Source organism: Hesperophylax consimilis, chromosome 27, assembly GCF_061612785.1.
Source record: "Hesperophylax consimilis isolate HC1 chromosome 27, BYU_Hcon_1.0, whole genome shotgun sequence".
NCBI lineage: Eukaryota > Metazoa > Arthropoda > Insecta > Trichoptera > Limnephilidae > Hesperophylax > Hesperophylax consimilis.
In genome coordinates, this window is record NC_142862.1 from 27,820,656 (window position 1) to 27,845,993 (window position 25,338).

General features: G+C 37.0%; 1 protein-coding gene across 4 annotated transcripts in view; it reads left to right on the forward strand.

Annotated features, from left to right (window-relative positions):
* Nucleotides 1–25,338, forward strand: part of Nadk2 (NAD kinase 2, mitochondrial) — a 50,509-nt gene that overhangs the window by 3,092 nt on the left and 22,079 nt on the right. For all 4 annotated transcript variants that reach the window (XM_089648238.1, XM_089648240.1, XM_089648242.1 and 1 more), the window contains exons 2-5: nucleotides 3,089–3,191; nucleotides 20,053–20,217; nucleotides 22,748–22,849; nucleotides 23,333–23,441. In XM_089648238.1, coding sequence (XP_089504364.1) covers nucleotides 3,089–3,191; nucleotides 20,053–20,217; nucleotides 22,748–22,849; nucleotides 23,333–23,441 — 479 coding nt within the window. The remainder of the gene's footprint in view (nucleotides 1–3,088; nucleotides 3,192–20,052; nucleotides 20,218–22,747; nucleotides 22,850–23,332; nucleotides 23,442–25,338) is intronic.

Consider the following 25,338-nt stretch of genomic DNA (forward strand, 5'->3'; position numbering starts at 1 on the left):
GTTTCTTCATAACCCATGTTCACTCCTTCCTCTCCTTAAGAAGACCTTTCACACACTTCTTGCCGCATTCACAGTCATACATCGTCTCATACACACTCTTCTGTTATTCTGACTCTCGACATGGCCCGACTCAAGTATCTAGTTAACTTGATTGTGCCACGTCTTCCTCAGGCATCCCTGACTTCTTCTTACCATTCACATTCGTGTCATATATGCTCCTTACATTCCTTTCTTCGTTCATTCGCTCTACATGCCCAAACCATCTAAGCCTTCCTTTCTTAATCTTATTTATTACGTGCATTCTTTGTGAATCTCCACATTTCTCACATGCTTTTGTATAACAATTAATTATTGCATGCATATTAAAAATAGACATGTGTTTTCCCCAGCTTTCTGAAATTCTTCTTAGATAACACGTGAACGTGTTGAGATTACAGATCTATTTTTGTTGTTTGAAATACACCGACTGTGGGCACATTCACAGTTTATTATTTATTTGCTGACGAGGAAACGTCATGCTTGCTCCAAAAGAATTTTTAAAAACACTTTATTATCGCTAGTATTATTGTGTGTATTTATGTATACTACGACGAGCTGGAAAATTGCCAGAGCTAGTGATAAGTGCTAGTGATCTTTGATAAAGAATGGGGGACTATGTTTTTAAATTGGTATCTAGTTGTGGAACAGCAGTTTTATTGTGAATGATTTTATTTAATGAATGTATTTATAAATTTACTGTATATACTCCTAACTCTGTTCTAAGTATAACTCATGTTTTTGACGAGATAACACGGATACAAATATAATGGCTATATAAATTGTGGAGAATCTGCCAGGACCACAGAGTGAGGATAGACAGAGCTACCCATAAGGGCGAGAGGAACAAACCAAGTGGCGCGGAGAAGGGGAAGTGGTGTGTCGCTGTCTTGTCCATAAAGGAATCTGAAAGAATACAGGCAATGTATAACGAATTACTAGTTCTTTTTACAATGACGTCTCAAAAACCCAAGCGTGTCTGATTTCGGCAAAGAGGGAGATCAATGACTGTCTGGTGCAATTTGATGGGAGCACTCTCCCCAATAAAGACTCCATTGAAATGCTTGGAGTTACTATATCAGACCAGCTCAAGTATCGGGGATCCGTAGAAGCCCGAGTAAATCAGGCCTCCAAAAAGTTGGGCGTCTTGTACAGGGCTAGGAGATTCTTCAACAGTGACCAGCTGCTGACCCTGTACAAGTCTCAAGTCCGCCCATTTATTGAATTTGGGAGCCACCTTTGGGCTGGTGCCCCAAAATACTTAATAAACCTGCTTGAATCTGTGCAAAGGAGAGCGATCCGTCTGATTGACAATCCGTTGTTAACAGACCGATTGCCTTCTCTAATGCATATACGCAATGTAGGCATGCTGTGTCTGTTCTACAGGTATTTCAATAGAGCCTGCTCCAAGGAGCTAGCAGCATTGATTCCTGATGCACCGGTGCACGTGCGCGAAACTCGACGGACACGAACTGAACACCCGTTCACGGTTGACATTGGCTTCATGAGAACGGGCCGTTTTTACGACTCGTTTTTGTGTAAGTCGGCTCGTATGTAGAACGAGCTACCGGCATCTGTTTTTCCTCCCTCCTATAATCCGAGCCTCTTCAAGGCCCGCATTAACAAATCCCTTCCTACAGCCCCTACCTTATTCCGCCTCACAACGCCGCCCAACCGGGTGGTGACATAGTTCCCCTGTCTGTACACTGCACAGGCAGGGACACTCTTGTGAGATGTCACATAAAAAATAAAAAAAATAAATAAAAATTTGCTGGATGCATAAAAAACTTGACTAAAAACATGTTTAATTTTATCCGTCACGCTCAATCGTCAGGCGATTCTTCCTAGAACAAACATTCAGATTCTGGGAAGAAAAGTCCCACAGTGGATTGCAAAACGTTGCCTTCGTTTAAGCTAACTTAATTTTTCTGCGCAGGTTCTGGTTATTTCAATGTGTGCTCCTCACCGCTCAACTTACAAATGATGTCGTTGATTATTCGAAACATTCTCGAACCTTCGCGGTGCCAAAAATATGGTCACGTGGTTTGTCTACAGCTCGTCGAAATGATACCCACATTTGCCGTCACGGCACGTCTACCTCTTCTGACATCAGAAGACTGGCCTGCTTACTAAATTATATCTCACTGATAGAAAGTATAAGATATAAGATTGTTATTATAATAACTAGCTGTACCCCGCCACGCGTTGCTGTTACACGGTGTCGCTTTTAGGTTCAACAGATAGCTCTATTTAAAAAAAAGCATGTTTGTCCAACAGATGGTGCTGTTTCAAAAAGCATGCTGTACAATATAGGTATATATAAACACACGCATATTCGAATGCAAAGTTGTGTAAAAATTTCAAAGCAATTGGTGAAGAACTTCGGAGACTTAAGATTTTGAACAAACGAACATTAACATTTTTATTTATATATATGAATCCAATAATTTTATAATAATTCCATTAGTAATATTTCCTTAGCTTCTGTCTCGTAAATTAATAATTTGGGTACCTATATGGGATAGAAATCTTTGATGGGAATCTCAATTTTTTCAAGTATCAAATCATCTATCTATCTCTATAAATAAAAATTTAAGTGTTCGTTTGTTCATTGAAATTTTGACACAACGTTACATTCATTGAAAGGAGCTGCAGGTTTCAAATTATTTTGATACTTTTATATTACTAGTACTTCCTATTATTAGTAGATAGAGAGCCTAGGCCTTGTGAACCTCATCCATCCTGCCGGGGAAGGAACAGAGAGTGGGCATTCGTTGATTCACACACATTCAGTGATCTGCACCGCACTGCATTAACACATCACCGACTCTTACTGCTGTCGAGTTTTATCCTTCGTTAAACTACTCCAAACTCCTTTGCCCTCTGTTGAACTCGATGGCTTGGTCAGCGATCTTGGTCGTCTCCCAGTGAATTCTATAAATCAGCATATTGGTGACATTGGCTTCTTGAGTTTGATGAATTCGGTACAGTTCCTCATAAATGTAGTAATAGTGCTTGATTGCCCTCCTCATGTTCGCTTACTTTCTTTCAGATGTGGGCCTGTCTTGTAGGGGCCTCAGTACCGATACACCAGATGCCGTCCCCTTTCAGAAATGCCTGGTGGTCTCCAAGGTGACCAGATATGAATTCGAACAGTAAGTTACTACAACATCATTTGATATTCTTATTAATCTGTGTCATTTTTAAACTGAATTAGTCCTGGGTCGATCAATAATTTTACATGGACCCACTGGTGAAGTGATTGGGTTTTTTTACACATAGTATATATAGAGCAATGCGCAACCGCCGGCCGCCTGTAAATTGTTGACGTTTGATGTAGGTATAGGTAGTAGGTACACCATAGATGTATAAAATGTGTAGAACGGGTGTCTCGAGTCTCGTTCTCGTGACACAGAAATAGAGATGATTAATCTGAAACTGTCTCTGCGGTTACAGGTTCTAGTTTCCGGAGACTGATTCAAGGATTATACAGAACTTATTATTTATATAGTTGAGCCTTGTGGACAAGGCTAGTAGTTTAAGACAGTAAACTATCTGGGGATGCGAAGCCAACATCCTAAGAACAGCATCCGTTGCCCTGGTTTTCTCAACAGCTGAATACTGTGCTCCAGTATGGGCTAGAAGCGCCCACAGTTCCATGGTCGATGTTCAACTTAATGCCACAATGCGAACCATCAGCGGGACTATAAAATCTACACCTCTCCCTGGGCTCCTCATACTTTTCAATCAATTCAATTCAATTTGTTTATTCATTTCAAAAATATTACAAAATTGTTAATTTCAATGCGTTTTTAAAATACTTTTATAATAAGAATTCTTAGATTAATAATAACAGTGTGTATATTATCAACTATACCAGTGATAATAGAGCTTGCCTTTTAAAGGAAGCTTCATTCATGCAAAACATGTCGATATCCGAATTGATTCTGTTCAACAGCAAGATTGCTCTCCCCACAGGCATGACCTGCAGGCAAGTTAGTTCTGCAGGCCGGGAGATAAAATAGTCTATGTTGTCGGTGACGTAGATAACCATCGGGAACATAGAAATGAATGCTCTCCATGATGACCGAGTTTTCAAACCATCCACGAATCAGTCTAAAGAAATGTGTAGCAATGCGCACATCCCTCCTGACCCGTAGATAGTTCATTCCGAGCATACCCAAAAGAAAGTCAGTGGGATAGAGCCACGGGTAGTAGCCATACTCCCTCATGTAGAGAAATCTCCAGAATTTCTTCTGAACTCTCTCCAACATGAGAGAATACTTTACCTGGTATGGACTCCAAATCACCGACCCACTTTCAAGTCTAATATAACCCTGCCAAATATCGGGTGAGAGATTGCAACACTGAGGGAATACAAGAAGGTGCTGCAAAAAAGCGCAAACCTTTGCACAATGATGTCGTCTCTCACCCTGCATACTGTTTAAAGTCCCGAAAACCCTTCTGGTTGGAAGGAGAGAGGCTCCTCCGAATACCTCTCACTCCAGAGTACTCCCACTCTTGGTAGAAACTTGAGTGGAAATCTGCCAATGTGAGAAATGCCCATCTCGTGCTCGTGGATGGGGTCATCCTCACTGAGAGACAGACACTGCCTCGTAAACTCTGGTCCACCATCAATAGGATAAGGTCCTCCCACAGCAGCCGTGCCCATGTGATGTACAGATGGGGCCTTAAAGAGTCGGCAATGTGTGAATGCGGTGCGGTGCAGACCCCCGAACAAAGAATGCCCGCTGCATTCATTCCCCGACGGGATTGATGAAGTCCACAGGGCGACGCCTGAGGTCCTAAACTGGCTCACTAACCTAGATGTTCCCCTCTGACCCCCCACCATATGTAAGAAGAATTCTTTGTATAGTTAGTTCTGGAACCGGTTTCCGTTTACGGGAAGGTTTATCATTATGCTAATAAGGAAATTGAGTAAAAATATTATGGTTTAAAAAATGTATATTTATTTAGATAAACAAATGCTGATTCTGAATATATATTATTATATTTAGAATTAATAAAGTCATTTAAAAACGATAAAAACCGTAAGAGACTTAAATGTCCAGTGATTGGTCGGCGGGTTCTGACAGAACTTACACCGTTGCCTCATGGGTCGGCCGGCCGGGTTCATGCAGAATGCGGATAATTTGCACACAGGTCGCTACTCCGGTGTACAAATTATTTCAAAGAATTCTTGGTTTTTTGGAAATCTTGCTAAATATTTAAATTGGGATTTGTGGATTTCAAACTGACTCAAGTGGGATTGACCTTACTGTTAAATAACAATACCGAGGTACGTATCACGTCACGCATACCCCACCAGATTTCGATCATTTTGGCGGGCTTTGAAAAATGCACAACATAGAAAATTAATTTAATTATGAAATCGATATTTGTAAAATAAATAATACTGATGTTTAAGTTAAAAGGTGAATGATTCGTAATTTATAAAAATTCACAAATTTAACTTGAACAAATCTTTTGCAATATTGGCGTTGGCGGTCAATGACTTTTTGGAATATATCATAATTATTTCTAAGTGTATATTGTTAACTATTAAATGCAAATACAAAGCGTGTTGCCACTTTTGAACACTCCTTAAATCACAATAATAAGAAAATGGAACCATTTTTATGGTTGTGTTGTAAAATACACAAGAACACTCTTCTGCTGAAGGTTTCTGTGGAAAAAAGGACACAAAAAGATCCAAGGGGTTAAATCTTGAAACAATATTTAATTTAATAAATATAATCAAACTAGCTGACTTGTACCCGGCGTTGCTCAGGGTTGTGAATGGTTTGAAGTAAGGTTTTGAGGTTGTGAATGGTTTGAAGTAAGGTTTTGAGGTTGTGAATGGTTTGAAGTAAGGTTTTGAGGTTGTGAATGGTTTGAAGTAAGGTTTTGAGGTTGTGAATGGTTTGAAGTAAGGTTTTGAGGTTGTGAATGGTTTGAAGTAAGGTTTTGGGGTTGTGAATGGTTTGAAGTAAGGTTTTGAGGTTGTGAATGGTTTGAAGTAAGGTTTTGAGGTTGTGAATGGTTTGAAGTAAGGTTTTGAGGTTGTGAATGGTTTGAAGTAAGGTTTTGAGGTTGTGAATGGTTTGAAGTAAGGTTTTGAGGTTGTGAATGGTTTGGAGTAAGGTTTTGAGGTTGTGAATGGTTTGAAGTAAGCTTTTGAGGTTGTGAATGGTTTGAAGTAAGGTTTTGAGGTCGTGAATGGTTTGGAGTAAGGTTTTGAGGTTACGAATGGTTTGGAGTAAGGTTTTGAGGTTGCGAATGGTTTGGAGTAAGGTTTTGGGGTTGTGAATGGTTTGGAGTAAGGTTTTGAGGTTGTGAATGGTTTGGAGTAAGGTTTTGAGGTTGTGAATGGTTTGAAGTAAGGTTTTGAGGTCGTGAATGGTTTGGAGTAAGGTTTTGAGGTTGTGAATGGTTTGGAGTAAGGTTTTGAGGTTGCGAATGGTTTGGAGTAAGGTTTTGAGGTCGTGAATGGTTTGGAGTAAGGTTTTGAGGTTGTGAATGGTTTGGAGTAAGGTTTTGAGGTTGCGAATGGTTTGGAGTAAGGTTTTGAGGTCGTGAATGGTTTGGAGTAAGGTTTTGAGGTTGCGAATGGTTTGGAGTAAGGTTTTGAGGTTGTGAATGGTTTGGAGTAAGGTTTTGAGGTTGCGAATGGTTTGGAGTAAGGTTTTGAGGTTGTGAATGGTTTGGAGTAAGGTTTTGAGGTTGTGAATGGTTTGGAGTAAGGTTTTGAGGTTGTGAATGGTTTGGAGTAAGGTTTTGAGGTTGTGAACGGTTTGAAGGAAGGTTTTGAGGTCGTGAATGGTTTGGAGTAAGGTTTTGAGGTTGTGAGTGGTTTGGAGCAAGGTTTTAACGTTGTGAATATTGTGCCTAAAAATATTTTTTCCAACATGATTACAAAACATCGACCTTTCTCTACTTTATACAAAATATTTATGCACGTGTTATATATATAGAAATTTCTTCCGGAAGAAATTCTCTAAATGATAGTGAAAATCCTATTAAAATCCATAGTGTAGTTTAGAATAACTAAGCACACAAACAGACAGACACGGGTAGTGAATTTATTTTATACTATTTAGAGATTGCTTTTCTTTTTGAATATTGAAACAGTTTTGTGATTATTCCACATCCCAATGTCCTATTGAAATTATCTTTTCCTTTTGTTCCTTTCCTTTCCTAAAAGTCTTACCTTTGAAGAAACAAGAACTGAAGAGAGAAGATCGGTGCTAGTGTTATTCATTTGTTATTAACACACATATATGTGTTTTGTTTTTTATTTGAATTCTCGTTGTAGAGCTTGCATGTTGTTTCGCTGTTCGTCTTAATAATCTAATTAAAAGTCCATTGAATTATACAAATTTCATCCCCAGGTTCAATATTATCGTGTAGTGAATGTAGACAGATTCGTGTGGTGAAAATATAACACTAATGGTGATTGTATAAGGTGTACACCTATAAACTATAGGTGACTTAAGGAATATTCAAGAAAACAGCAGGACTCAAAATAAACCAACTTCATCGCCAGGTAAAAGCTTCCTTTCCTCTCTTCTCTTTTCATTTAATTGCAGCACATTTTAAATGCCAATCAGCCAACAAAGTGTAATGTATGTGATTAGATAATTGAATGTAATTTATTTAAGAAGCAAATAAAATAAAATTGTTCTTACCGTAATTGAAAATACAGAGTTTATAACGTAATCAGGGCCCCCGCAGACTCTGACACTGATAACAGATTTGTAATTATTATTAATTATTTCTGTGCCGTAATGTTGTCGTTATGTAGTCGCCAGAATATGTTTGCCGCATAACCATGTTACTTCTTCAATTTAATCCTAACCTAACCACACTTTTCAAATATGACAAAACCAACTGACCATCACGCCGCTTCCGGAAGGGTCGGCAGAGAGTATAGACCGCCACACAAATCTGTCTTGGCACAAACTGTTACTTTTAAAATGATTAAAAACCATATTATTTACTACAAACTGTATTATTTACTATAAGCGTAAAAGCAACACGTCATTTGTAATTATTGTCTATCTATCTGTCGGTGTAACTCTGGTTCAATGATTTGTCAAGAGTCTATCCCATGATTTTTCACTGGTGTGTGCTAGTTTAAAATACTAATTTCGGTTGTCTGTGATGTAACTCTGGTTCAATGAACTCGGATCTGTTTTTAATTTAAAAAACGTTTTCAAAATTGGAACTGATTGTGTCAAGAATTCCGACAATCCTGTGTGCATGGGTCCGTGCTGGTTATATTATAAGGTGGAAATGTTGTAACATTGTATCATTTTATCATTTAAATATTCTAAGTCAGTTTTTTAGTAACAGATCGTAAATTTGAATGGCAATCTTATCTGGCAAGTAACCTTGACAGACGTAACATCAGAAGTCAGAACATGATGTAACACGCATGCGTATCAAATTATTAACTTTCATAGCTAAAACGTCTTATTTTTTATCCTTGGATTCTCTTATGGACTTTTCACTGAGGTCATTTATGACCAAATTATATTATCAGTAAGATTAAGAAAGGGATGCTTAACTCCTCTTAACTATTTTGTTCCATTTTGCTTTTACGTTCAAAAGATGGCGCTGTTTTTCAAGAACAATTGAAGAAAGGGGTGTCTGGAGAATGTATTATTTGCAAGTGAGTGAAAGAAGGTTGGAGATGTTCTAGGAAGATACCAGATAAGGAACAATTGAAGAAAGGGGTGTCTGGAGAATGTATTATTTGCAAGTGAGTGAAAGAAGGTTGGAGATGTTCTAGGAAGATACCAGATAAGGAACAATTGAAGAAAGGGGTGTCTGGAGAATGTATTATTTGCAAGTGAGTGAAAGAAGGTTGGAGATGTTCTAGGAAAATACCAGATAAGGAACAATTGAAGAAAGGGGTGTCTGGAGAATGTATTATTTGCAAGTGAGTGAAAGAAGGTTGGAGATGTTCTAGGAAGATACCAGATAAGGAACAATTGAAGAAAGGGGTGTCTGGAGAATGTATTATTTGCAAGTGAGTGAAAGAAGGTTGGAGATGTTCTAGGAAAATACCAGATAAGGAACAATTGAAGAAAGGGGTGTCTGGAGAATGTATTATTTGCAAGTGAGTGAAAGAAGGTTGGAGATGTTCTAGGAAGATACCAGATAAGGAACAATTGAAGAAAGGGGTGTCTGGAGAATGTATTATTTGCAAGTGAGTGAAAGAAGGTTGGAGATGTTCTAGGAAGATACCAGATAAGGAACAATTGAAGAAAGGGGTGTCTGGAGAATGTATTATTTGCAAGTGAGTGAAAGAAGGTTGGAGATGTTCTAGGAAGATACCAGATAAGGAACAATTGAAGAAAGGGGTGTCTGGAGAATGTATTATTTGCAAGTGAGTGAAAGAAGGTTGGAGATGTTCTAGGAAAATACCAGATAAGGAACAATTGAAGAAGGGGGTGTCTGGAGAATGTATTATTTGCAAGTGAGTGAAAGAAGGTTGGAGATGTTCTAGGAAGATACCAGATAAGGAACAATTGAAGAAAGGGGTGTCTGGAGAATGTATTATTTGCAAGTGAGTGAAAGAAGGTTGGAGATGTTCTAGGAAGATACCAGATAAGGAACAATTGAAGAAAGGGGTGTCTGGAGAATGTATTATTTGCAAGTGAGTGAAAGAAGGTTGGAGATGTTCTAGGAAGATACCAGATAAGGAACAATTGAAGAAAGGGGTGTCTGGAGAATGTATTATTTGCAAGTGAGTGAAAGAAGGTTGGAGATGTTCTAGGAAGATACCAGATAAGGAACAATTGAAGAAAGGGGTGTCTGGAGAATGTATTATTTGCAAGTGAGTGAAAGAAGGTTGGAGATGTTCTAGGAAGATACCAGATAAGGAACAATTGAAGAAAGGGGTGTCTGGAGAATGTATTATTTGCAAGTGAGTGAAAGAAGGTTGGAGATGTTCTAGGAAGATACCAGATAAGGAACAATTGAAGAAAGGGGTGTCTGGAGAATGTATTATTTGCAAGTGAGTGAAAGAAGGTTGGAGATGTTCTAGGAAGATACCAGATAAGGAACAATTGAAGAAAGGGGTGTCTGGAGAATGTATTATTTGCAAGTGAGTGAAAGAAGGTTGGAGATGTTCTAGGAAAATACCAGATAAGGGACAATTTTTTGTTATATTTTTTAATGTGAATACCGCACAAGAGTCCCAATCGCTCCCACCTGTCCGGAGCCAGTAGGATTATGGCAATATCCCCAATTGGAGTATTTTGTGAGGTTGATAGAAATGGGAATGGAAGGACGGTTATCAATTATTGGCGTGATCTTCACAAGAAACAAGCTTCAATTAAAGGCAAGGCTTAGGACGGGTTGTTTCGGAGAATTTGAACAATTCATCAAATTTCAACGTTCATTTTCGGGTTCTGTGAAAGTCCTATTCAAGTTCTGTTATTATATCATTGTAGGCTAGTTGTTTTACAAAACTGAAATAAAAACAGAACTTGAAAATGAACGTTGAAATTTGATGAATTGTTCAAATTCTCCGAAACAACCCATCCTTAGTCCTTTTCTCCTCTCTCTTTCCTCTTTTAACCCGGTTGAATAAACTTCAACAATCAATTACAATTTACAGTCTGTTTAAATACATTTTAAATCAATTATTTTACAAGCAATAATTATCCGCCTGAAACACTCATCCACATTGAAAAATCTCCTGATAAAAGATACATGACGCCAACGGGACTCGAACCCGTGTCCCTTCGATTTCCGGTCGACAGCTCTGACCACTGAGCTATGGCGGCTTATCTCTTACCCGCGAAATGATTCAATATATACTAGTCTTTCATTCAACAATTACTGCTTGTTACATTTTTTCACCTGAAAACAACCATCTTTATTTTATATGAGAAAGGCATTGTAAGTGCTAACTCTCTCACTAGATGGCGTCGAGACAAATTGTCTACATTTTTAGGTGAAATACGAGAACTTGTCAAATATTAATTATTATTTTTTTGGTAAACTAATGTTTTAAGACAAGGTTTTTTATGCATAGCACAAAGGGTAACAATTATTTTACAAGCAATAATTATTCGCCTGAAACACTCATCCACATTGAAAAATCTCCTGATAAAAGATACATGACGCCAACGGGACTCGAACCCGTGTCCCTTCGATTTCCGGTCGACAGCTCTGACCACTGAGCTATGGCGGCTTATCTCTTACCCGCGAAATGATTCAATATATACTAGTCTTTCATTCAACAATTACTGCTTGTTACATTTTTTCACCTGAAAACAACCATCTTTATTTTATATGAGAAAGGCATTGTAAGTGCTAACTCTCTCACTAGATGGCGTCGAGACAAATTGTCTACATTTTTAGGTGAAATACTAGAACTTGTCAAATATTAATTATTATTTTTTTGGTAAACTAATGTTTTAAGACAAGGTTTTTTATGCATAGCACAAAGGGTAACAATTATTTTACAAGCAATAATTATTCGCCTGAAACACTCATCCACATTGAAAAATCTCCTGATAAAAGATACATGACGCCAACGGGACTCGAACCCGTGTCCCTTCGATTTCCGGTCGACAGCTCTGACCACTGAGCTATGGCGGCTTATCTCTTACCCGCGAAATGATTCAATATATACTAGTCTTTCATTCAACAATTACTGCTTGTTACATTTTTTCACCTGAAAACAACCATCTTTATTTTATATGAGAAAGGCATTGTAAGTGCTAACTCTCTCACTAGATGGCGTCGAGACAAATTGTCTACATTTTTAGGTGAAATACTAGAACTTGTCAAATATTAATTATTATTTTTTTGGTAAACTAATGTTTTAAGACAAGGTTTTTTATGCATAGCACAAAGGGTAACAATTATTTTACAAGCAATAATTATTCGCCTGAAACACTCATCCACATTGAAAAATCTCCTGATAAAAGATACATGACGCCAACGGGACTCGAACCCGTGTCCCTTCGATTTCCGGTCGACAGCTCTGACCACTGAGCTATGGCGGCTTATCTCTTACCCGCGAAATGATTCAATATATACTAGTCTTTCATTCAACAATTACTGCTTGTTACATTTTTTCACCTGAAAACAACCATCTTTATTTTATATGAGAAAGGCATTGTAAGTGCTAACTCTCTCACTAGATGGCGTCGAGACAAATTGTCTACATTTTTAGGTGAAATACTAGAACTTGTCAAATATTAATTATTATTTTTTTGGTAAACTAATGTTTTAAGACAAGGTTTTTTATGCATAGCACAAAGGGTAACAATTATTTTACAAGCAATAATTATTCGCCTGAAACACTCATCCACATTGAAAAATCTCCTGATAAAAGATACATGACGCCAACGGGACTCGAACCCGTGTCCCTTCGATTTCCGGTCGACAGCTCTGACCACTGAGCTATGGCGGCTTATCTCTTACCCGCGAAATGATTCAATATATACTAGTCTTTCATTCAACAATTACTGCTTGTTACATTTTTTCACCTGAAAACAACCATCTTTATTTTATATGAGAAAGGCATTGTAAGTGCTAACTCTCTCACTAGATGGCGTCGAGACAAATTGTCTACATTTTTAGGTGAAATACTAGAACTTGTCAAATATTAATTATTATTTTTTTGGTAAACTAATGTTTTAAGACAAGGTTTTTTATGCATAGCACAAAGGGTAACAATTATTTTACAAGCAATAATTATTCGCCTGAAACACTCATCCACATTGAAAAATCTCCTGATAAAAGATACATGACGCCAACGGGACTTGAACCCGTGTCCCTTCGATTGGACACGGAAGAATTGAGAATTGAAATTGAGAGAATTGAAATCGAAGGGACACGGGTTCGAGTCCCGTTGGCGTCATGTATCTTTTATCAGGAGATTTTTCAATGTGGATGAGTGTTTCAGGCGAATAATTATTGCTTGTAAAATAATTGTTACCCTTTGTGCTATGCATAAAAAACCTTGTCTTAAAACATTAGTTTACCAAAAAAATAATAACATTTTAAATCGTTTAACCGCCATAGAGCATTAACAGCTAGTAATGGGATAGATTCCATTTCTAGTGTTTATCTTTTAAATGCTTGTAAATAACATAAGTTCATGAACAAATATGTTGATGAAATGTCTTTTCCTGGAAACAATATAAATTATAAGTCAATGTTTTGGAGGGCAAAAAGCGCTCTTTATCTGCAATTAATATTAATATAATACGTCATAAGAATTTATGCATAATATTTGCTTAAGTTTAAAGCAATTAAATTAGTGCCTTCAGAATTTCACTCAAATAAAGTTCTCATGTTAATATTTATGTTGATACAGAAAGAAATCTTAGATACCAAGGTTGTGTTTTTTTTTTAAAATTGTTTTATGATAGTTCAAAGATTGTGGCAATGACGGAAATGACGCAGCAGTAGTTCGTCACAAAGTTACATGGAGGAGGGCAAACGGAATAATAATAATGATTCTTTTATTCCGGGATACATGCAGTGGTTTTGCAACGCAATGTATTCTAAATTGGCCTAGCATACAATAAGAAACGAAGAAAATACATCAACAAATTTTGTTTTTATATGTTTCTATCTTCATGTTTAGGTATTTCTGAAATGGTTTATTAGTTTATGTCTTATTTAAATATTTTCCTTTAAAATATTTTAAACCAAAATACTTTACAAAAGATTCAAACCCAAAATCGGAAATCGCCAAACAGATATTGAGAAATCGTCTTTGCAAATTTTGACACCTCATATCTCAGAACACAGTAAAGTGAAGTTAGAACCCTGTCCAACTGGGGTGATAATAATTTGTTTAAATCATAGACATATGAATATTAGTGGACCTCTGCCCTAAGTGATTAAAAGCGTATTATTCCCCACTCCCCATACCGGTTCCATTGGAGCCGGCTGGGCTCGCGTATGGCCTCAAGTGAATTTAGAAAACGTGACGTCATCATTCTTGTGCAAACTATGGTCGAGGCATCATCGGTTCATTTTACGAAATAACACGGCAAAATGGTGGCTTGTGGTATGAAAACTTGTAAAAATAGATGTGAAAAAGAGAATAAACCCAATTGTCGTATTACATTCCATATATAAGCATTATTTTACTTTATTTTAAGCATATTCACATCGTATAATATGGATCAGTTGTAGAAACATATACTATCACATTGAGATACATCTGGACGCGAAACACAAAGCTGGTTGGTTGCTGGGAAGTAAATTATGAACATTTATAAAAGTGTCTTAACTGAATACGTAAACGAAATATTGGACTCTGAAAATAGAAGAAATTTATTTTGCCGAATTTGGTCTTCGCAAATTTGTTCATAACGTGGCGAGTAATTTGCGCTCCCATGTAAAAATGTCTATTCATTCAAAAGCAGATTTTACTTTTAAGAACTAAATGGTGATATTATAATGCGAGATGCCTATATACTGTCAGATTGATTTATTGACGAATCACAGTCAGCTTTACTCCCTTCGTTCTTCAACAGTTGATTTTACCCCTCATCTTTAATTTCTAGTCTATATATTCATATGTCTGTGGTTTAAATGCTACTTAGTTGCGCTTTAAATTGCTTTCTTTTAATAATGTTATATTGTGTTTCTGATAAATAATAATTATCTTTTTGTATTGACAATATTCCTGTTTTTCAATTTACAAATAATAAATAATGGAGTAAAAATAAATATAGTTAAAAAATGAATAACGGAGCACAAAATCGTAAACAATGATAAACCCAGATATCACTTTTGTGGGAAAAATATAATTTAAATATTTACCTTCTTCAGTTAATCGCTTTTAATTACGGCATAATCAATTACCAAATAAATTATTAAATTATTTAACGTTCGGAGTATTAAATCATAACACGAAACTTCCAGAGTTGTTCTTTGTTTATTCATTTAAAACCAACCATTTTATTAATTGCTCAGTCTACAGGCTTGGAAATAAATTCAGGTCCAGTTAATGATTTCATTTATTTCATACTAAAATTTAAATCAGACATTTCAAACATTTTATTTTGCTAAAATCATTATACATATTATATAATCTGTAACTTACTTTTTTATTCTTCAGGAAGGTATCAATACATTTTTTTTTTTTTTTTTTTTGTATTTGTTGTACTTATGTGGATTACGTTGATTCATTATGTTCCTATCTTATTTTTATATTCTACCAGTGGACCCCGCAATGCTTCTCTATTGCTAATGGATTTCTCGGGCGTCCCCGAATTTTTCTACAATTCACGACTGTTTACCACAATGTTACCGTTAAAAAACTACATTACATCGACTTTAATTCATTTCGGTGCGAGGATATTGCGTTAAGTATTCCTAAAGTTTTATACAGGGTTTTCCAATAAGAGGTGTTATTTTGAATAGCCCACTATTTCGGTAGATGTTACTTTTGAAGCTGTCATTTTTTGACATTTGACAAGTAGAAACTACGCCATTTATAAAAATGGAACGATACACGCTTCAACAACGCATTGAAATTATTAAAATTCACTTGAGTGAATCAAATGCAAATCATTTCCACCCCGGTGGCTTCGTCAACAAGCAAAATTGTCGCATCTGGGGCTCGGAAAACCCAAGAGTTATTGTTGAAAAGCCTCTCTATCCTCAACGTGTGACTGTTTGGTGCGGTTTATGGTCCGGCGGAGTCATTGGATCTTTTTCGAAAATGAGGCTGGAGCAACAGTTACGGTGAATGTATTGCGCTATCGAGAGATGATTAATGATTTTTTATGGCCGGATTAGATGGTATTGATGTGGACAATGTTTACTTTCAACAAGACGGCGCTACGTGCCACACAAGCAACGAAACCATTGATCTTTTACGATTGAATATCAAAATAACATCTCTTATTGGAAAACCCTGTATATTAAGATTGTCGCTATACATACTGCCAATATATATAAATATAGATAAATTGTATTTCAAATCCCATTCATACAGATAGGAATGAAAATATTACTATGTTAATTTGAATCCACTGTAATGTAATTAATTTATACCTGTTTTATGTAAAGGCCCGACAGGCTTGAGCAAAGGAAAGTGGGAACTCATGTTGTAAGAGGAAGGAAAGAACAGGAGAGAATGTTAACCATGAACAAATTGTTGGACGAGCATTTGTCATGTTTCTCGACTGCACCGTCGCTAAAGGGACACTATATATGACACTAGTTCTTTGGAGAATCTTCCATTAAAATAATGGTAGAACTAGGACAGCATTTCCACCTGACGTTTGTGCTCCAAATTATGCAATACGTTTGTTAAGATAGGGGAAAATATCAAACGAACTGCCCGTTTCTGCACAATGTCAGACCAAGAACGACTTAACAATGCTTCAACGGCAAGAAGTACAAAACTTGTGGAAGGAGCTGGAAGATCGAAAAAGCAAGGGAGAAAATAATTTAATTATCAAATATATCAACAATAGACCCAAAATTATAATAAATATACCAAAAAACTTATAACCGCGCCACGTTACATCTTCTACCAGAACGTCAGGGGACTTCGGACTAAACTCAGTGACTTTAGAACTAATGCACCCACCATCACGCAGGACATCATCATACTCTCTGAGACCTGGCTGGAACCATCGATATACTCAGCGGAGCTCGGTCTACCTAACCACAGTATCTACCGAGTTGACCGAAATCGGAACACCAGCTCCAAATCAAGAGGAGGAGGCGTCCTGATAGCAGTAAATAAAAAAATTTCATCGAAATTATTAAAAAACAAAAACAATGATGTTGAGCAAATTTTTGTAATGTTAAACGATAAATCCAAAAAAACTATCATCGGATGTGTATATATTCCACCAAATTCTAATATAATAATGTATAAAAATCACTGTGAAGATGTCGAGCTACTCAAATCTAACCACCCTAATCACAATATTATAATTTGCGGTGATTATAACCTACCTAATTGTAAATTTAATGATTTGGATTACTTACCATTAACGGCGTGCGAGAGAGAAATCTTCGACATGTCGAACTATTTAGGTCTATTTCAATGTAACAATGTGCTGAATTGTAGTAATCGGACACTTGATTTAATTTTTTCTACTGATGAGGGTATAAAAGTCTATGAGTCAGCCGAATCCTTTGACCCAATTGATAGTCACCACCCTCCACTTACAATACTAGTACCTATTACAATAGTGTGACCCTCTAATTAAAAATTGTAGTCGTAATTTCATTAATGCTAATTACCAGGACATTAATCATGCACTTAACAAAGTAAATTGGTCTGTTCTCAAGGAAGGTGATCTCAACTATAGCGTAGAACTATTTTACTCTCAACTGAATAGTATCATTTCCGACACAATTCCTCTAATTCATCATAAAGTACGAAAGTATCCGATATGGTTCAGCAAAGAACTAATTCAGTTAATTGTTATTAAAAAAGAAACACATAAAAAATATAAAGAACACAGAACAATTCCCAACTATACGGCATTCAACAATATTAGAAGAGATTGCAAAAAAATGACAAAAAGATGTTATAAAAATTACATTAATTCGGTTGAGAACACGATACTTCATGATGTAAAATACTTTTGGAAATACACAAAATCAATGAAAAACAATGATGCTGGTATTTCTGGTAATATACGTTACAGACAAAATAGCTCCAGTAAAATTTATGAAATTGTTAACATGTTTGCTGATTACTTTAAGGACGTGTATGAACCTGATATTCCAGATGACTTAATTCCTTACTTCAATTCGGATATAAATTTACACTTATCGCAAATACACATTGATATTGAAGACATTATAGTCTGTATTAAATCACTTGAACCCAAAACGAGCTCGGGACCTGATAAGATTCCTTCCATCTTACTTAAGAATTGTGTCCAAAGTTTATCTGTTCCGCTTAATATACTGTTCAACAAGTCACTCTCCACAGGACACTTTCCACAAATATGGAAACTTAGCTACCTAACTCCTGTATTTAAAAGTGGTGATAAATCCTTTGTTGAAAATTATCGGCCTATCTGTATTCAATCGTCTATACCTAAACTTTTTGAGAAATTGATTCTTAAGAAAATCAGCTTCTTTGTAAACTCTTGTATCGCAACTTGTCAACACGGCTTTATCTCCGGCAGATCAACTTTGACTAACCTAACATTATATGAAAATTTTATTTCCAATGCACTTGCCAACAAACAACAAGTTGATTCTATATATACCGACTTCAGTAAGGCGTTTGATAAGGTCTGTCATAAAATCCTCATTAATAAACTTTTGAAACTCGGCATTAATGGAAACCTTTTATCTTGGTTTAAGAGTTACCTACTTAGGCGTCAGTTAACTGTCTGTATTAATGATCACTTATCCTACATGTTCGAAGCTACCAGTGGCGTACCCCAGGGTTCGCATCTTGGTCCTTTACTTTTTAATTTATTCATTAACGACGTAACAAACATATTCACCCGTGTTCTCATTCTAATGTTCGCTGATGATATGAAGATATATAGAATTATTGACAATATCGAGGACTGTCTAACACTTCAATCTAATATTAATAGCTTTTACGATTGGTGTCTTAAAAACAAATTAACTCTTAATGTAAAAAAATGTCAACTTATGAGATTCCACAGAAAAAAAAACCCATTTTTGTTCACCTACTTTCTCAATAATCACACCTTATTATCTGTGGATGAAATAAGAGACCTTGGTATAACATTTGACACTAAATTAACATTCATTAAACACATTAATAATATAACCAGTAAAGCAATGCAAATGTTAGGATTTGTCTTACGGATTTCAAAGGATTTTAAAAATTTAAAAACTGTCAAATTACTTTACACTTCACTTGTTAGAAGCCAACTAGAATTTAACACCACCATTTGGAGTCCTTACTACAGTGTACATGAGAATTCCCTTGAGCGAGTCCAACATAAATTTTTACGTTATATTAATTTTAAATTGGGAATATTCGTCGAAAACATTAATTACCCCTCTCTGTTACAATTATTGGGACTCGATACATTAAAAGAAAGAAGAATTTGTTTTGACCTATTTTATTTATTTAAAATCGTTACCAACCTGTTGAACTCCCCTGAACTTCTTTCGTTAATATGTTTCCATGTACCTAGTCGATCAGTTCGTTTCAAATTACCCTATCATTGCAACAATACAGGATCTAACGCTGAACTCAATTCCATAATAAATCGCCTACATGTACTTGGTAATAAATATGTTTTGGATGAATCTATAAACATTACTAGCTTAACCTCATACAAACACTATTTAATTAAAACTGTATGTCAGCGCTTCTCAGATTGATTATAATCAAATATAGTTTTAAAGTATTAATTTATCCGGGATTTATTGTATATGAATTGTTTATATATTTATATATATATATAAATATATAAACAATTGTTGTATTGTATTTATAATAACTATTTCTATTGTTCTCTTTTATGTATTTTATATTTATATTTTTTTTATCTATGTATATTCTGTATTAATATGTATAACAAATGTTATTTTTTTGTAAAAGCCGCTATAATCGGCGTTAATAAATAATAAATAAATAAATAAACTTGTTGAAATGGAAAAAAAAAAAAAAAAAAAAAAAAAAAATGTCAAAGGTTTCTTTCGGGTAGTTTAGGGCCTAATTGTACAGTGCGGCTCACTTGTGATTTGTACTGGGTCAGCAGTTGTGACTATTAAAAGTATCTGCGGACCCTGTACAGTTCACCCAGCTTCTGTGAGACTACTTGACTTTGGGTTGGATGGAGCCACCGTGCCTGAGCTGGTCACCCAGAGTTACACCGAGCATATCAATGGAAGGCATGTTGAGAAGATTGATTCTGTCGAAAGAGACTAGATTTTCATTTCAATCCCTTTAAATGTCGTCAAGCAAACAGACTAGCACTAAACCCAGGATAGGTATGTATTTATGTATTGGCATATTCTATGAAAAGGTTCTAATTGCATGTTTGTGTATTACAGGAACAGACATCGAGGAGCTACGGCCAGCCAACTGGAGCAGGTGATCCGCAGTCGGGGCTCAGACTTCGATGCATTGCTTCACTACCACCGGCTGCAGAAGGATTTCGAGGGCCAAGTCACCGCCGCCCTCAAGGAGATGGGTGCCAAGGTGCACGTGGTCAATAGGTAAATTACATATATACTCACTTCTTCTGTCGTTGCCTCGTTGTTGAGGATCGTGACTCCCACTCCAATTGTCCCGATGAACCTCCACTTCTCCCCTGCCTGTGTTGCATGGAATGAGCGCACTTAAACAGGGATACACAAATGTGCTCTCGAAATGTAACATTCTTTTAATATTAACATTATTCTTTACTGGTATAAATGGACTACTGATGAAAACCATTGTCAATATCATAACTTAACCTAAAATTATCCAAACTAAAATATTCAAAAAAATCAATACAATTTAAAAAAAAAAATTGTGTTAATAATTTTTTAAAAGTTGTCCAAGCAAAAAAAAAAAAAAAACTAACTTTACAAAGGGCTCGTGATCCCTTACAATTATTATTGAAGAAAGAACAATTGTTTCTGCCAATTGAGCTACCAAAACCCTTTTGAATACTATCATTATTATCAATCCCATTTTATTTCTTTGAATTTTTGAATTTTTTTTTTTCGATTGCAGAATTTGCACCGTGAATTTAATTGCATTGCAATGTGATAATGATCTGCTAGATTCAATTTAGGTGATTTCATGGGGAATTATAGACCTTGATAGATAATTCAGGTGCTAGAATTGATGATTGACATACCAGATATCTTCATACATGATTTCAGTCGCATTTTCTTTAGAATCAGTTACGTGTTACTTCACATTAAATAAACACACTTCGGCCGGGAAAGTTAGTTCTACCCGTTCGGTCGATTGATGCTTAAGGCCGGAAAGGGTAGTTCTACCTTTTGCGCCGGCCTCATTTCAATGGCAGAAAAGACGGAATTATTCAATGTTTTTATATGAATATTATATACCAATCTCTTTGTAAAGTTCTCCACTATATGTATATAATTATCGAATCGTAATGCATGTCTTCTTTTTATATTTATCTTCGTGCCTTTCGTTTATATCGGTATTTCAATGAAAGGATAATATATTAATTATTATTGTAATAATTCAATTCCTGGAATGAGGGTTTTTATGACCGTTAAACCGGATTTGAATTTCTATCTCTGTTCCGCCCCACTCAACTCCTACTGTGAAAGTGAGCAAGAGATGTCGGGCGTTTGGGGATCAAATGAGAGGCACGAAATAAAATACGGTGTCGTGAAGGTCACAGTGTTTATTGGTGAGTCAGTTTGAGCCGTGACGAGGAGATGACGCTGGACAGAAGAATACACCGGATGCTGGCTGTGATGGCAGGTCAAGCGCGGGTCAGTGAGTCGACGCCGGGCGCTGGTGGCCGGGACTCACTGAAGGTCAGGCACTGGCGAAGAACGTAGGTCTTCAGGCACTCCAGTGCTGACGAGACGGCCGAAGGTGCGGCGGACCTTGTAGGCGGTTGAACGGGAGCGGCGTGACCAGTGAGGATGCTGCGTGTCCTTGTGGTGGTCATGGTGGCGTGGAAGAAGCGCTGGTCAGAGACACTGGAACCAGGGCGCTTGTAATCCGAGTAGCGCTTGCCAGGGACGGCGATCTGGACAAGGCGTTAAGATGATGTCCCGATAGAGTCCATGATGGTACGGGCGAAGCCGGGTATATGTCCTTCGCGGAGGGGCGCGGGGCACCAGTCGTCACTCGTGAGATTTGTAAACTGACGGCTGATAGATAACTGACTGACTCGCTGCGTCGGGCTTATTTATACTACACGGCCGACAGTAGCAGTAGGTAGATGGACGGCAACTAAATCCTAGGCACTCGCACAGACTGTATGTTTCAGGAACCTTCGATAGCGCGGCAATTATGCATAGGCCGTAGACTCGAACCTTCTGGCGAGTTCTCGTAATGTCCCAGACTGACTGCGCGATAGTATTGTCGCGAGTAGACAAGTAGGTGTTTGTCTGCTTGTAGTACGTAGGTTGCTCTGTTTACGATGCGATTTGGACTGCAGGTACATAATTCGGGAGTAGGTACTAAGTAGGTCGAGCGGTTTATTATTAATTAGTTAATCTAGATTTTTCTCGACGCTACAGGCGTATTTAAAGAAAGCAGGTATAGGCATATACCGATAGGCGGACCTTGAGTTTCATTTCAAATAATATTCGATTTTCGTTTAGTACTTTTATAGCTTGGGTGTGCTACTATGTGGAAATTTTTACTATATTATTTTCGCCTGGACACAGCGTAGAGCCAGCGCAACAAATACCCGCCAGAAATGTGTTAATATAAACTAGTTTATCGTATATTTGCGGCACGTTCCAGATTGGGAGATCCTCTCTGTACCGCTCTGATGAAAGACAAACCATGCATGATCGACAAGTTGTTTAAAATGACTTTGGTCATTGACTCCCAAAAATCGAATTTAATGGAAACCAACTAGTATTAGATGATTTTATCTATCTGCATTAGTGGATAGACCAAATAGCACCACCAACTAGCATCACTTTCGGATTCTGTAGTCTTATTGGCTCTGAACAGTTGTAACTAATGAATACATTATTATGTATTTATCATTTAAGGCGTACAGTTGTTTAAATATATTGATAATTTGCATTGCAGATTGGCGTACAGTCCATCTCTCATCAGTTGGTGTGACGTGGTGATTCCCTGCGGGGGCGACGGCACCTTTCTGCTGGCCGCCTCCAGAATAAGGGACTCCAGGTATGGCTTTTTATTAATGTCTGGATTTTATTTGTGTCGACAGTTAATAGTTGATAGAAGTGGCGGTTCTTCACGGGGAACAATAGAGACGTTCCCACCAGATTTTCCTGAAACATATTTAAAAAAAAAAATAATTAAAGCTTCGTCTTCATCGAAATTGATGAATTCGTTAAACATAATATATTTTTTATTTGTTGATTATTTTCAAGCTCGAAATTAGAACAGTTCATTTGGACGAACTGACGTCCGCTACGTGATCTTCCTTGTACTGTGCTAACGCATACACACAACACACTACTTGAGCTCGAGGCGTTTGAGTGACTGTCTATAGGCCTTGCGCAGTGCGCACAGTGCAGACATTAAACTTCTTCTAGAACTCGGGATTAAACTTAAAAATCAGGCGGGAATTGCCTTCTTCCCTGTTTATTTTTTCCTGTTTTTTGTTTAGGTTTTATCCAACTGATATTTGAGTTTTGTTTCCAGAAAGCCCGTGATAGGTTTCAACAGCGACCCTAGTCGGAGCGAGGGGCGCCTCTGCCTGCCCAAGTGGTGCTCCAGGGACATCCGGGGGGCCCTGACAGAGATCAGAGAAGTAAGAATATTTTTGATACATCAGTCTTGGGGGCCTCCGTGGTTCAGTGCTTACGATCCTTGACCATATATCCGGGGATTGTGGGTTCAAATCTCAGCGTGCAATTAAATTTTATTTGATTAATTTGTGTTTTTTTTACATTTTATTCCACGTTCTAGAGTGGTACTTAGATACTTTCAGTACTGCTCTGGTGAAAGACCACCATTCACAATCGAAACATTGATTGAAATGACTTGAGCCATGTTTGGTGACCAAATCTACATAAATAGCTAGCTACATCCCCACCTTCCTATTCCCCATTTCCTTCTGCTCTCCACTACCTTTAGACTCAAAACATACCCCAAATAGGTATTTTTATTTTATTTATTAGCGTTATAAACAGTCTTTATACATGCTGTAAAAAGCGCAATTTTCCCTGCGAGGGGTCCATTGCAAAAAGGGTGCCTTGGAACATATCGGCGTTAGCTCAGGTGGTAGAGATTGAGTTCCGTATCGTCAGGCGTTAGGTCAGCCAATAGGGCTTTTACACGAGGGACAAATGCCAGACCAACCACTCCATATTCGTCAAAGGAAACACAAGAATGGGGGTATGAAAGTATATTCACAAAGCACGATTACATAACAGATACACAAGTGAGAAGAATTATTAACATCCTAAATATTCCTAGTTGTTTGTTAGGAACAATCTCTCTCTATTTAAAGTTCTGGCTGGCAAGTTTGTACATAGGCATGATTCAAGTCATAAAAAGGCACATAAAGGGTAATGATAGTTAATCAGCTTACATGAATTTGCAGTAGGTTTCACGTACATGTTGAACCACAAATGGAGGGTTATCTTCTATTCTGTACGCGCCATTGCGCGTGCAGTTCTCCATTGTAAATTGGCACAGAAATTAGGTACAGGTTTCAAAAGTACTTGTACAAAAGTAGCCGTTAATTTAGGCGCGCTACGATAGCGTCTTGGTTGATTGCAAAACACACATGTTGACAAGGCCAAGGTTAGATTGTGAGTGGGGGTGCCGTTGGTGATTTCGTCAGCCTGGCGTGTGTCGAGCATGAGCAGTTTACCAACCTAACCGTGCACGCATGCGCACAGCGAACAATGGTAAACTGCTGACAGCTAACTAATTTGAATTCGCGGGAGTTTTGAACGTGTCCGATTCGTTACGTGACAATGCATATATGACAGTGATCAGAGTAGTTATGTCATTGACCAATAAAATAACGACAAAACAAACCATAACAGAAAAATACATAACAACATACCTAATACAAACAATTCTGATAAAGTACATCAATTATCAAAAATGTATTAATCAATTGAAATATTTAAAAAAAAAATCAATGAAATATTAAGTTTTTTGGTTAAATAAGATGCAGTTTCATTTTTTTACGGATGCTGTGAATTTAGCTAGGTTCGTGTTAAACACATCGATGTTTGGGCATAATCTATTAAATGTGCTACGGCTTCTTCTTATAAATACATTTTCAAGGTAATTTGTACTGCTTTTAGGAATATAAATGTATCCAGAGATCGAGTAACTCTTTTTGGACATTTGAAATGAATATTTTGTAGTAAGTATGGGCTATCAATATGGTTATGAAGTATCTTATAGAGCATCAATAGGTCTCTGATATCACGGCATTGTTCAAGAGATTTAAGGTTTATAGGGACATAGTATTCATCATTTCGCACGCGATAAGAGACATATTTGATAAACTTTTTCTGAACTCTTTCTAGATGTGCTATATAAGTAGAACAATGAGGGTTCATGTGTATGCCATAGTCTCACTAGCTCTAGACGATTGGAAGCAATTGGGACTTTTGTGCGGTATTCACAGTTGTGTCTTGGTCGATCTGAGCGTGAGCTAATCTATACTACACAATTAATAAGGT